The 15,297-nt window shown below is 42.2% G+C and overlaps 1 protein-coding gene across 1 annotated transcript in view; it reads left to right on the top strand.

Moving 5' to 3' along the window:
- MYO10 (myosin X) overlaps positions 1-15,297 on the top strand; it is a 238,625-nt gene that overhangs the window by 95,702 nt on the left and 127,626 nt on the right. Inside the window, exon 3 of the mRNA XM_037798873.1 lies at positions 6,314-6,472. Coding sequence (XP_037654801.1) covers positions 6,314-6,472 — 159 coding nt within the window. The remainder of the gene's footprint in view (positions 1-6,313; positions 6,473-15,297) is intronic.

Here is a 15,297-nt window from a genome sequence, read left to right as displayed (position 1 = left end):
TGATGGGTGTTCTTTAGGTGAGAGACCCAGTGCCTACCGAGAGGATGTCTTAGTTTGCTAGGGCTGCTATAACAAATACCACAGACTGTTTGGCTTAAACAACAGGAATTTATTGTCTCATAGTTTTATAGGCTAGAAGTCCAAAATCAAGGTATCCGTTGGCCATGCCTTTTCCTAAGGCTGTAGTTTTCTGGTGGTGGCTTACCAGCAATGGCAGTTTATCTCCTTCCACCTCCTCCCTGCTCTCACTATTGTGTCCAAGTCATTTCCTTTGCTTATAAGGACTCCAGTCACGTTGGATTAAGGACCCTGATTCTGTTTGGCCTTGTCTTAATAGAATCTTTGAAGATCCTCTTTACAAACACGTTCACAGCCACAGGACCTGGTGGTAGGACTTGAACATGTCTTTGTGGGGAACATGATTCAATTCCCAGCAGAGGAAGAACATTTGGCTGAGACCTCAAGGAGGAGAGTAGTGGGTGGAGAGTGGTCCCAACACTGGAATAGCAGGTACCAGAGCTGGGGCCAGGAAGGAGCAGTGAGTGTCCTGATTATGTGTATATAACACATGTTGTCCACAGGCCACCTTGCTGCCTCGTTATTATTATTGTACTAATACCCATGGAACATTTTCCAACATCTTGTCCTCCTATTAGGTCCTTAAGAACACCTCTATACTTTCTCAAAAGTAGAAATAGTCTGGACCAGATTCCCTGACTATAATACAGTACGATTAGAAAATAATAGGAAAATATAAGCAAATCCTAGTGCCTGGAAAGCAGCAGCAACAGCATCCCTCTTAACTTGAATCAAATAAAGAAAAAGTAAAAACCCAAATTAACTTAATAGTGTCCATGCTGAGCTTTTGATTTACCTGTGTTCAATATTTTTGTTTTTAAAAGACTTGCTTTTATGAAAAGTTTTGCTCACTCTCATCCTTTTTTCCCCAATATTTACATAGATATCTGGTTGTTTGGCATGTCAGGTGGTTTTTCTAGACCAGAGTTCCCCATATTTGGCACTGTTGACGTTTTGGACTGGGTAATTCTTATTTTCTGAGGACTGTCCAGTTCATTATTGGATGTTTAGCGGCATCCCTGGCCTTCATCCACTTGATGGTTAGCCCCCTCCTTCTTTTCCCCCCAAGTCATGACAGCCATCAGTGTTTCCAGACATTGCCCAATGTCCCTTGGGGCACAGAATTGCTCCTGGTTGAGAACCACTACTCTAGGAATAATTCCAGGCTTACATTAAATGTAGTTGCCAAAATTTTGAGAACATTCTTTCCGCCATCTGTCTATCAGTAGAAGATGTGTTAGCATTTTTTCTTTATTTCTCTTTAAGTCAGTCAATTGTAAAAGTTGGGGTGTTCTGGGTGTTTCTAATGATGTAATCAGAGAAGTCTGTGTATGTCATGCTATACTATGGAAGCTACAGCATAAATATGGGGGGAGGAGTATCTTTGGAATATATTATTCTAAGGTTAAAAATGAAAGGTGATTGGTAATGACTCAGCTTTTTTAAAAAATCTAATTAGTTGACCACATGCCTTTCATTTTTCATAAAGAAGTAGACCCATAGTTGGCCAAGCCTACTCTGAGTTGTTTTCCTAATGGCGTTGATTGGTTTCCTTTGTTCTCTTCCCACGCTTAATCCAGTCCATCTTGTGACCAGTGGCTTGTTTTTCTATAACAGGAGCTATTTGTTCTGAGGCCCCATTTTCTCTTAAGTTGATTTCCTGTCTATTAGTTTTCCATACTTTGCTCCAATTCTTAACCTTACCACCTTTCCTCTAGTATAAGCTCCACTGGAGTAACTCAGTTTATTCTCAGTTGGGTTTTGGGGGGAATACCTCTTGTTACTAATTATGGCCATTGTTTCTTGCTGAAGAAGTCCTGTTAAAATAATTCTACTCTTTAAATTTAGATTTTCTTTATTTGCTCTTTTGGCAATAACTTTGCTCAACAAACACCCTGTTAATTGTTGAACATAGAAATGATTTTTGATAGTTGAAGAGGCTGTCCTTAAAAATCCTTCAACAAGTTGGAGGGTCTTAATAATCCTTTGAAATCTCTCTAAATTAATCTAGGAATTTATTCAAGCAATAATGCATTATGAGACAAGAGCACAGGGGGCTGGTTCCTTCCTCACTTTCTTAGGACTTCTGCTTTGATGTTATTCTCTAAAGGGGGCTGTCCCCAACAACTTGATGTAAAATAACCCCTCCTTAGTACTCCTTAGCCCCCTTGCCTTAATTTATGTTTCTTTATAGATACTCATGGCTATCTGTGTTACTATGTATTTACCTGTTACTTTAGTTTCCTGGTTGTTGAATCAATTCTATGCAATGGGTTGGCTTAGACAAGGGGATTTTATTGGCACATTGTTTTTAGGCTAGAAGTCCAAATCAAGGCCTCATCAAAGCTATGCTTTCTCCCAAGAGACTGTGGTGTTATAGGGCTGGCTGCTGGTGATCTTCAGTCCTTGGCTTTTCTCTCACATGGCAGTGCATATGGCGGCCTCTCCTGACTTCTCCAGGTTCCACTGACTTCTGGCTTCTCCCCGTGGCTTCCTCTCTGTGTGTCTGGATTTTATTCTGCTTATAAAGGATTCTAGTAACAGGATTAAGACCCATCCTGATTCAGTTGGAGCACACTTAACTGAAGTAAACTCATCAAAAGGTCCTATTTACAATGGGTTTACACCCACAGGAATGGCTTAAGTTCAAGAACATGTTTTTCTGGTGTACATAGCGCCAAGCCACCACAGTCTCACCCTCTTTATGTCACAGTTTTTAAGTTACAGGACAACAAGTTTAAGGGTGAATATTACCCAAGGACTTGCACCGTATTCTGGGGAAAGACTTAGTGTGTTTCTGGTTGTACACAGGATGGTTGAGTACTGTTAAGAGAAAATATAACTGTTATTGTTTGTATTTAGAGATTAAGTATGGTTTAAGGTGATGTATATGGGTGTCAAGTTGACAAGGGTTGGACTGTGATGGTTAGGTGCATGTGTCAACATGACCAGGTTATGGTGTCCAGTTGTTTGGTCAAGCAAGCACTGGCCTGCTTGTCGCTGTGAGGCTATTTCATGAACTTAAATCATCATAAGTTGATTGCATCTATGGCTGATTACATATGCAATCAACTGGAGAGATTGCCTTCAACCATGAGAGACATCTCATCCAATCATTTGGAGAAGAAATGATGATTTCAGCAGTCAGAAGAGACAATTTCCATCTCTACTTCTCTTGGGGAATTCATTGAAACTCCCTCTTTGGAGTTCCCAGCTTGTGGCCTGACCTACAGAATTTAGACTTGCTCATCTCCATAGTCGCACAAACTGATTCTTGTAGTAAACCTCATAATATTTACACTATATATGTATATAGGTAGATAGATATTTTGTCAATTCTGTTTCCTTAGAGAACCTGACTAATACACTTGTCTTTCTGTTTATTGTTTTCTTCCCTTCATCGGGATATATGTTCTATTCCTAGTGCCTAGCCCATACCAGTACATATTTGCTTAAATAAGTGGGTTTTCTTAATTGATTAATTTATCTATACTTATTTAGCATTTACTATGTACCACTCTCCATTCTAAGATCTTTACAAGTTAACCCATCTCTGAATGAATAACTCACTTTGCCCTTCCTTGATAAGCACGTTTTTCTCTTCTATTCCACTTTTTTTCTTTGAAGAAAATCATTATTTGTACGGCTGGAATCCTATCTCTTGACGTAATGTGTGTATCATTTTTCTGTTCATAGCTTCCTGTTTTGTTGATGCAACCACGTAACTTCCTTCTATTGTGATTGCCTCCCTGCAGTCATTAGAGTGAATAGTTCTAGTTTTCTCGATTTTCCCACTCCCAGAATGAGCATATGTCCACATTTTATATGTAATGTGCTCCCAAAAAATCTCTAAGAAAGTCAAATGTACGAGGGTGGGGAACTCATGAACAGGTTCCAGCCATTTTGTCAGCAGCTCTCTGTTGGTGGCTCACTTTGTGCCCAGCTCTAAGAGATTTATTTGGGTGGCTAACGCATTGTCTTGCTGTTCCCCGTGGATTAAAATGTTCAGATGTGATCTAAATGTTTAGACATTTTTTAGTGCCTCAGTGTTGTATAGTATGTGCATAATTATTTCCAAAAAGCAGAATCAATATGAAATGTAGACAACAATTCTAATGTACTAAATTATTTCTAACCTCAAATTCCAGAATTCTCAGCATACTCGGAATGATGATGGGTAGAAACAAGGTGTCGATCTTCATATTGGAAAGAACTTGCTGATGGTGGTTTGCAAGAGGTTGAGCAGGAGATGGGGGTGCGGGCTTTGGTGCCCATCTTCTTTCCCAGCCTCCCTGGTGTGTTTGGCAGGAGCTTTGAGCAAGCAGAGTGAGGGGAGATTCTGCAAGTGTGTCCCAGACGCCAGGGAGGGGACAAAGGCACTTCTCTGCACCCTCAGCTGGCCTGAAGTTTACCAGGCCTGGCCAGCTCTGTTGCTACACCACCCTCACAGTGACTTTATTTGCACATCCAAATATCCTGCCTAGTTATATTATTTCTGGAAAACCTGCCTGGATTAGCATCAGAGAAATGTGGCAAACTGGGGAAGGGCAGAGAGTTTCAGCTGCTTAACTTCTGGAGTTTTCCAGGTTGCTCCAAGACTTCTTCTAGTCTTGGCTTAAGTTTTGCTTTTTTGAAAACTTTCTTCCATGGTGTTTATGACTTTAAGTGAGAGGTTGCTGTCTATGTAATTCTGCACTCTGGAATGTTCATGTGCCCATTTTCTTGCACACTCTGTCATTGTGGCCGTGGCCGTCCCACACTGCCCTGTCCTAGCAGGCCCCAGGCCTGTGCCTTTTTGGATGGGGGCTCCCTTGGCAGGGTAGGACCCCTCAGGACGATGTGGGACCTCTGGGGCCAGCAAGTCTCCTGGTGGGTGTTTGGGCCCACGAAGCAGCTGGGAAGAGTGGCTGTTCCCCAGGAGAGATGGGTGGGACCCTGTGCCCTGCAGCAGTTTGTCAGGGCTGGTTTTGACCAGCTCTTGTGGTTCATGTGGCAGAGTGCTACTGCTGAACTTTTCATTTTTCTCTAGAAAAATAAAACATGCATTTTTCATGGCTTCGGAAAACCAATGGATCGGTACTTTTGCTTTTCTTAGCATGTTTTTCCTTTTGCAGTAACACACCACTTGTGGCCATGTAGGCAACTGGCTGATATTTAAAAATAGAAGCCCCCAATCAAAAATTTCCACAAATATTATTCCAACAAGTTGTTTTGTGTGTGTATACGTGTGAAGACTGCATTTTCTGTGTTATTTAGGACCTCGTTTTTTACACCTTAGTGTTTTAATCTTTTATTTTATTTTAAGGGTGATTGTGATACAAGTATAAATCTACCAAATGCCAAATGAATAAATACGAAGGAGCGCTCTATAATTAAGTGATTTTGTTACTACATGAGTTTGTATGTAAAGTTGGTCGAAATTTGTACACACAACAGGATGCACTTAATGTGATATGGTTAGATCTGTGCTAAAGCAACCATGTTAAAAACAGTACTGAGCACATTTTAGAAATACAAAATTCAATCACCAGTCCTGCAAACTCAGAATCACTTCATATACATGCTACAACACGTACACAGCACTCCGAACTGGTGGTTGGAATTTGAAAGAAGACAGGCTGTCAAGCGTATAAGGAAATGGATTATTTTAAACCCAAGAGTGGAATTGTTTTTGCCTGAAGAATCACGTGAATACTATATAGCGCAGTTGAGAGGGAATTTCGTCCCAGGCTCTTTTCCACTCATTCCTGTGATGCTGTGTTGCAATCTTTGAACAGATATATGTACACTGTGATGAGTTCTAGTACTCATTTATCTTGAGGAACTTTATTGTGAAACTCTGGAATGTATCATGTGATCCAATATGAAGCATTGTGTGGTGAAACCAAATTACTTTCTAAAAACCTAACTCGCTGATTTCTCAGCTGTTAGTGATCTGTAGCAGTTGCAGAAATATGCAAAGAAAGAACTGTAAGTTTATCTGTGATTCTCAAAGGGTGGTAACTACTTGGATTGATGGCCTTTTGGAACATCTAATAGCAATTGTCAAAACAACTGCTACCTTTAAAAAATATAAGGGCACAAAGAAAATGAAAAAGTTCTTCACAGTGTACTTTTGCTGACCAACTCAGGATCTTTTTGCGAAATTGCATTGAGATTATATTGTCAGTCTGGGAACTTCCATGAAAACTCTTTACTGGACAGCTAAACAAATGGATTCCTTTTTCCCCCTCAGGTATTCACTTACAAGCAGAACACAATTACCCACCAAAAGGTGACCGCTATGCACCCCACAAGCGAAGAGGGTGTGGAGGACATGGCCACCCTGACAGAACTCCACGGGGGTTCCATCATGCATAATTTATTCCAGCGATACAAGAAAAATCAAATATATGTAAGTTCTACTTTTCATTCCTTTAAAAAACCTTCCAGTTTGAGTGAATGTTTATTTTTGCTTTCGAATGACTATTTCCTGCCTTTTGAAAACCTCTAATTAATATAAGTAAAGCTATGTTTTTGGTGTTTGGCCAAAGGATAAATTTGGTTCAGTAAATTGTGTTCCCAAGTGTTTATTGCCTTGATTTTATTACAGGGGGTTTACACTACACTGAAGTGTCTTTCTGCACATAGAGGTAATTTGACCTCTTTCTTCTTGTGAATGCGTTCTCTTGTATTCTGTTTGTAAGTGTTCTGTTACATAAAGAAGTCATGTGAGGTTGTTTGACTTCTTCAATTAAGGCCTGGGGGGCAAAGTTTTGATTTGTAGACCAGTGTACTTTTTTCATCATTTTTCTCTTTTTATGGATTCTCAGGCTTTTTCGGGCTCTGGAATCCATCTAGAGCCTCAAGTGAAGAAATGTCCATAAAAAGCAGCCTTTTTCTCTCAGCTTTTCCTTTATTTTATAAAGTAATAATTTAAAAATCACTTCTATGTAATAATCACTTTTTACCATTAAGGTACAGATACTGCATTATTTTCAAGATTGGTTGGTCTGCAGATTTTCTCTCTTTTTCTTCTGCCTATTTTCAAGTCTTTATAGCCAACTGAGGACAACTGTATATACTGTTTATTCTTGTCAAGGTTGAATTTATATAGCTTAAAAAAAAACCTACCAAAATTTTTTAATGTTGTAAAAACTCTTGATCTTGTGGTAATTTTTGTTAATTAGGAATTCCATTTAACTTTGCCGGTAAGTTTGTGATTATGATTAACATTAATGTCAGCCTTTAAAACAACTGTAGGTGCTAACTAAAATTTAACACAAGCCTGTATTCAGATTCCTCCAATTTATCTACCTTTACCCTGGGGGAAAAGAATTGGGGAAGAGGAGGAATTGGATATTTGTGGCTAAAAAGTAATACTTACTTGCCTTCTTTTTGCTTTGTGAAAGTGTCATTCTTGCCAGATTGACCTAATGTTTGCCAAATGTTTTCAAACAGCCCTGTCGAGAGAAATTCAATCATGTAGCCCTGTGACTTGTGAGCCTTGCTTACACTGGTTCTTAAGATTAAAATGTTTTCCATATGTTCTTCGGAAAAAGACAATTTTCATATATGTCTTTGTAAAAGTGGCTATATGTTCTATAATTTCTGTGTCGGCAGAACTCAGAAATCCCATAGGTGATCGGTAAACTGTGTCCTCTGCATAGTTGGGCAATGACACACGTGTCTGGGCTCCCTCTCTGCTGTACCTGTGTTTTCCTGTCACGTCTTCCATGCTGTCATGTAACTAAATATTGGTTTACATAGCAATTTCCCTGCTAGGTTTGTCAAGGACTTACTTATTTTGTCTTCCTTGAGCCAAGGACATTGTCAGGCTCATGCTAGTAGTGCAGTGTGTCTGTAAAATAAATGCCATACATATGAGAGATAGCCCATTCTCAGAAAGTTGATAACCCGTGACATTAGCTTTAGAGTTCTTTTATTGCATATGTCTCTTAATATGTATTTCGGAACTTTTACCCTTCTGTTTTTAAGAAAAAGATGCAAGGTATTATACATTTTCAGTGGTCAAGACAAAGTCAGTTAAGGGCAAACAACTGCCCAAGTGGTTAAAAAGGCCGAGCCTTTTTAGAGTCACCTACCCCCCTTCCTTTTCATGATAATGATGCCAAACCTGATAGCTAAATTGACCAATAATCCCTTTGAATAGGATCCTGACCTTTCTTCCTGGAATGAGTTTCTTTTTCCTCCCTTGTGAAGGATAACCAGGATATTCATACATCCAATTTGCAGTTCAATTCAGTTAATTATGCTCTGATATGCCTTCCTTTTGAGTTTTTGGATAATTGTATTACATTATTAGCCACAAAGCAGTCACCATGATTTTCTTATTATCACTGAAGCTGCTGGAAGTGGATGGCAGGGCCTCTGTCAGGCCCTGCGTGCATCCAGACAAAGCCTCCGTCTGTTAGCAAGCCAGGGCTTTTCCTCCTTTTTTCCTGGCTCCAAGTGGTGTCTGTTCAGATCCTTAAAAGAGAAAAATAAATACTTGAATAGTACCAGAAGTGCTGTATTAGTTCTCTGTTGCAGCCATAACAAATTACCACGAACTTACCAGTTTAGGACAGCACGCATTTATCTTACAGTCCTGTCGGGCGGATGCCAGATACAGGCCTCATAGGGTCGGCCGGGCTGCATGCCTGCCTTTCCGGAGGTTTCCTGCTCGTCCTGGTTGTCGGCAGAATTCAGTTCTTTGCCGTTGTAGGACCAAGGTCCCTGTTTCTGGCTGGCTGCCAGCCAGAGACCATTTCCAGCTTCTAGAGGCCGCCCGCATTCCTTGGCTTGTGGCCTCCTCTCTCTGTCTTCAAAGCCAGCCATGTCAGTCAAGTCCTTCTGCTTCAAATCTCTCCTCCTTCTTCTTCCTTCTCTCTTTCTCTCTCTCAGTGCAGCCCAGAGAGGATCTCATTTTTTAAGGACTCCCAGAATTCGATTGGGCCCATCTGGATATTCCAGGCTGCTCTCCCCATCTCAACATTCATTACCTTAGTCACATCACAGCTTCTGGGGAATAGGGTACAGACATTGTTTTTTTTGGGGGGGGCATTATGCAGCCCACTGTGGGTGCCCTCTTTATTTATTTATTTATTTTTAATCAATGCAGTTTTATTGAGATATATTCACATACCTTCACATACCTTACAGACCATCTGAAGTATACAATCACTGGCTCACAGTAAAATCACATAGTTGTGTGTACAGCCCCGTGATCAATTTTAGAACATTTTCATTGCTCCAGAAAAGAAATAAAAATGAAAAAGGAAACCCAAATCCTCCCATACCCCTTTCCACCCATCCTCCCCATTACTGACCCATGATATTGGTGTGATACATTTGTTACTGTTGAAGAAAGAGTATTAAAATATTACTGTTAACTGTAGACCATAGTTTGCAATAGGTACATTTTCCCCCATACACCCCTCTATTATTAACTCCTTCTAATAGTGTCGTACATTTGTGGGTGCCCTGTTTTTAATCATGTTGTTGGGAAGAGCTTCCTCTGGGGGTCCCCTCTCCCTGACTCGTATCTGTTCTCTGTGCTGAGTGGGCAGGCCACACAGATAGCTGCTGAGATTAGCCCTTCTCCAGATAGAGGCATCTGTTGTCCTCTGCTAAGAAGGCCTGAACTTGTCCTTGGAGACCACCCTTATTGCCTGAAGACTTTACCAGACCTCAGTATAATATGTTTTCTAGCCTTTGATGACCGTTCAAATGAGATAGAGAGCAACAAAGAGAAAAAGACTTGGAATATGCAAAAATCAGAGTTGAGCGTCTTTTTCTCCACGACCCTATTCTTTGGTTCTGGATTAATCAGTGAACCTTCTGAGGGTCTCTTTTTTAACTTGAATGTTTTAAAAGGTCAGCTATCTTAACCTCCATATCTGTTAGGGCCGTTTTAAAATTCAGTGATAGAAACTTAAAATTCAATGATAGAAATTTCATTAGAAACTTTGTTAATCTTTGTACCTTTCTCCCCATTTTATTCATCCAATACCAAACAAGTATTTATTTAGGAAACAAACCCCTGCCCAACTGGGCACTGTGCTGAGAGGGGTTCAGAAGAGCTTTGTGGGATTGTCTCTAACCTAGAAGCTTGCAATTCAGTGGGGAGACAGCCAGGCCCCCTGACACAACACAGTCTTGAGCAGTTGAAGAAAGTCTCTCCTTGAAGACCACGTTGTGGGAGGAAAATGCAGTCTTATTCTTGACCCTGTCTGTGAGGACCTAATTCATAACTGTCCCTGTGGGTGTCTCCCTGCCCTGGGCTTGAATTACCAGGGTTGTCCTTCGGGGGACAGAGGCTGGACAGACCTTTGTGTGAGAACTCACAGGTCTCCATGGCTCTAGCCTTGGTGCTGCTGGGCCTGCTTGGGTCTTTCACCCCGGAGAGAACACCGTGGCTCTTTCCATAGTTGCTCTTGAGCAAGCCCCTGCCCTGGGCCTTCGGGCCGGATTCCCACCTGGGAACTGCAGGTTCTTCCTGCCCGAAGCTCCGCCTTGTCCACCTTTCCCATTCCCGATGATTTCCTAGGCGCTGTCTCTTTTTGGAATTCCAGCCCCCTATCCTGGGACCCCTGACTTCCACCCTGAATCTCTTGGCTGTGCCCTTTCTGCCAGGTAACTCGTCCCTGATTGCCCTGCCCCTTTGAGAGGGTCTGATGAGGGTCTCCAGCCCCCATGGTCCTGTGGGGTCGCTTCCCGCCACCACCCAATACCTGACCTTGTAAGTGCTGAAAGAGTTAGGGGAGGGGAGGCAGGGTACGTGTTTGTGGTACAAAAGGATAAGAGATAGGGAGAGATAACCTTGGGTGGGTCAGACAGCCTGGGCAGACCTTGGAAAGCCCTGGAGACGGTGGCAGTGATGACTACAAAGGAGGGATGAGAGTTGGTTAGATGGAAAGGCTGATGGGACACCACCACGCATGAGGATGGAGAAATAAGAGTGAGTTTGGTGTGAAAACCTCAAGAAGTTGGGAATAGATGGTCTTGGCTTACAGAGTCGGCTTTATTGGGGAATGTTGAGAAACTGGATGGGAAAGTCAGGCTGGGTTTAGGGAACCCCTAAAGCTGTGGCTGTCATCTGGGAAGATTCTGCCCCCAGGGGCCATTTGGCAAAGTCAGGAGACACTTTTTTGTCATCACAGCTGAAGGTGGAGGTGGGGGTGGGGGGTGTACTGGCATCTGATTGGTAGAGACCAGGGCTGCTGCTAAACGTGCCACCATGCACACGACAACTCCCCTCCACCCTTACCCCCAACCAAGAATTATCAGCCTCAGAATGTCATTAGTGCCAAGATTGAGAAACCCTGGTTGCCTTAATGCTAATCAGGAAAGTTTGGGGTTGGAGGTATAAAGACTACATCATCTTCATTTTTATTAAGGATGTTGGAAAAGGGAATTTCTCTGTGAAAACTATTTAAAGAATTGAAAGAGAAGCGATATGAAGTGAGACCAGAGAGAGCAAATTGGCTGCGAGCTGTGGCAATGCTTCCGTGGTGAACAGGTGAGGGTTTTAGACAAGGGTGGAGGTGGCATGAGCACGAGAGAGCAGGTGGGAGAAGTAGGGGGCAGGGCTGAGAGATGTAGAAGGAAGGCCCAGCTCTCATGATTCCCAGCCTGCCGAGCCCTCGTGGCGGTGGAAACTGGCCCCTTGAGGATCAGGCAGTGGGAAAGGCGAGTTGGGGTTTGGATTGTCTGTCTTACTGTAGACTCTGGAGCCAGGATCATTTCAAATTGTTATGTACCCAATGTCTAAACACAGCGCCGACAAGAGCAGACGAGGTTGCTATTGAATGTAAGCTCCGTGTCCAAAGTGGAGGACTGCCAAGCTCGATTGATTTGTGTTTTCCGCTGAATGGAGGGTTGAGCACATTCTCTGGGTCAGTTACGTGGAGGAGGCTCCTCTCCCAGCTAAGGAATGGCTCAGAACCACATCACTGGGAATGTGCGGGCGACTGCAGGGCTTGCCTAGCAATTAGGGCGTTGGGGATGGCTCCAAGAAAGCCAGTTCTCTGTTCCTCCCACTCCTTCGGTTAGGTCTAACAAACAGAGCAGAGATCAGAATCAAACGAGTCCATTTTAAGAAGCAGAGCTGTGTCTAAAGAGACATGCTTAAGTAGAAGGATTCTTCATGGTTAATGTATTTTTAGGTGTTTCAAAATATCCTGGTTTGGTTAGGTGGCTTTGTAGACAGAATCTGCAAATGTGTTTAATGTTGTTCCTGAATTAGCTTTGCAGCCTGCTTCTGTGGAGCCTAATGCTAGCAGGCAGCAGCCAGGTAAAGAAAGATCTAGTGATTTCAGCCAAAGGTGAACTGAATTCATCTATGAGGAAATCATTGGGCAGCTCGCAGCTTTAAGACTAGGTGTCCCCTGCCACGGAGTTGACTGGTTTGGATGTGCAAATCTAAATCTGCATTTCATTTGCTTGAGTTGAGTCTTCCCAAAGTTGGCTTGTTGGTTTGCTTCTGCCTTTCCAAAGCCAGTGTCAAGAAACAGGCAAGTAACAGTGTGCCTCTCTCAGGTTTGGGGATGGCTACAAAATCTTGGCCTATGGAATGTACTGGGAACACTGAAGACAATGTGGTTTGTCGGGGGTTTCTTGTTTTTTAGGTTTTTTGTGTTTTGTTTTTTGTTTTAACATGAGATCAAGACTGGTGTTGCCAAAGGATGATTGTAACCATCTGTCTTACTCTATGTATTTTTAAACTTTACCAAACATTTACGCTTTTGTGCGGCCACTTCCACATCAGCACAAGATGGTGGTAATTAGGAACTTCGTTTCTGGGATATTTTTTTTTTCTTTCCAGCCCCGCTTTTGGTTAAGATTCCTTTCAACAAGGAGAGAATTTGAGTCAGAAACTCACTCAAATTAAATGAAAATGTCACTTCCAAATTTAAGAACTTGACTTCTGAGTTAGCTGTTAGAATCTGCTTTTCTTTTCAAATAACACAAGTGCTTAACCGTGTTTTTAATTGTTCAGTTGGACAACGATGGCAAATGAGTTTGTCATGTACAAGGCAGTGAGCATAGAGCACCAGAACACAATGAAAACAGGCACTGATGTGTGGATTGATGGGCAAATCGTATAGCCCCAGTGTGTCTACATTGATTCAACCCCTCCCGTGTGCCAGGCGTTGTGCTGGGCTTCAGGGATGCCAAGTTCCTCTTGTTCCTGGTCATAGTTTGTTGAAAGATTGAATTAAAAAAAGGCACCACCCCTCCAGGGCCTCCCATTTTACTGGTGAAGACAGGCACGAGCATCCAGGTTGACAAGGGGTGTGATAAAAATACTCACTGGATGCACAAAGCATGAGTATCAAAATGAGGGGGAGGCAACCGGAAATGATTCCCAGGTGACAGTGGCGTTGCACCGAGTTTTGAAGCATTCATAGGGGAACTGGACTAAGGAGGAGGGTGGTTGATTTCTGGCAGCAAATCGGTATTGAAAGACTTGAAATTGCATGATAACATGTATCCAACTGCAGGGCATTGAAGAAGCTGTAACAAGGACTGCATGCGTCTCATTGGCAAGGTGATCATGAGCAAGTGAAGAAGGGCTTGGGTGCCAAGTTAATGAGCTAGAACTTAAGAAAGTTGTAGGGGACAATTTTTTAATTAAATTTTATGAGATAGATTCACCTACCATATAATCATCCGAAATGTATAATCAGTTGTTCACAGTACCATTATGTAGTTATGCATTCATCACCAACAATCAATTTTTGAACATTTTCATTACTCCCAAAAAAAGAAAAAGAAAAAGGAATACCCCAAACATCCCAACCCTCCCTATTACTCATTTAATTTTTGTCCCCATTTTCCTACTCATTTGTCCATACACTGGATGGAGGGAGTGTGAGCCACAAGGTTTTCACAATCACACAGTCACACCATGTAAGATACATAGTTACACAATCGTCTTCAAGAATCAAGGCTACCAGGTTGCAGTTCAACAGTTTCAGTTATTTCCTCCTACCTATTCTAATACACTAAAAACTAAAAAGGTTTATCTATATAACGCATAAGAATACCCTACAGAGTGATGTCTCAAATCCATTTGAAATCTCTCAGCCACTGAAACTTTACTTTGTTTCATTTCTCTTCCCCCTTTCGGTCAAGAAGGCTTTCTCAATCCCATGATGCCAGGTTCAGGCTCATCCCCAGGACTCATGGGGAGTCATGTCCCACGTAGGCGGAGGGGACAGTGAGCTTACCTGCAAAGTTGGCTTAGAAAGAGAGGCCACATCTGAGCAACAAAAGAGGTTCTCTGGGGGAGACTCTTAGGCACAATTTTATAAGTAGACTTAGCCTCTCCTTTGCAGTAACAAGTTCATAAGGGCAAGCCCCAAGATGGAGGGCTTGGCCTTCTAAATTAGTAGTCCCCTTTCTTGTGAGAATATCAGTAATTCCCCAGGTGGGTACGTTTAATGTTTCCACATTTTTCCCCAGTCCCTCAAGGGGGCTTTGCAAATACATTTTTATTCTCTGCCCAAATTACTCTAGGATGTTTTGGGGCTTCACACTAATCTGTACAAACCTACCAGATCTCACTCCCTATTCAAGGTTCCATGTAATTATGGTGTTTGTATAAACTGACCATACAAGTTAGATTAGATAGTGTGCTACAGAAAATACAGATTTTGTACCAAATGAACTTCTCTTCCTTTGGTCTCAACACAGAAGTTGAAGTTTTAAAACACCGTCAATAATGTCCTTTATGTAGGGGACAATTTTAACCATGGGTTTTTCAGACAACACTCTGGCAGCAGGGTGGTAGTTGACTGCCAGAGGATCTGGTTGGGAGGCAAGGTGACCAGTAAGCCAGATGGGAAATTGTGGGGTTCCGAACCAACCCTGTGGGAGTCAGGGTATGAGTGACGCTAAGAGGTAGGATCTAAGTGTTTAATTTGCTTTGGTGGGGGGATTAGGAGGCTGACACTGTAGGATGAGTGCCAGGCTTCTAGATTCAGCAGTTGTGTAGACCATGGTGCCGTTTGTCAGGACGTGGCTATATAAGAAAAAAAAATACAACTGTTTTGGGGGGGTGGGGTAAAGGTCAGCCTTGTCCATGTTGAGTTTGAGTCCAGTGGTTCATTGAATACATGGATCTGTACTTTAAAATTGAAGTTGCACTCAAGATAAAGATTTGGGAAGTAAGATATTGCCATATTTAGCTGAGATGATCGAGAGAGAGAGAGGAGGCAGGAGGGGAATGGT

This window comes from Choloepus didactylus, chromosome 11 (genome assembly GCF_015220235.1).
Source record: "Choloepus didactylus isolate mChoDid1 chromosome 11, mChoDid1.pri, whole genome shotgun sequence".
Lineage (NCBI taxonomy): Eukaryota > Metazoa > Chordata > Mammalia > Pilosa > Megalonychidae > Choloepus > Choloepus didactylus.
This window is presented reverse-complemented; position numbering and strand designations above follow the sequence as displayed.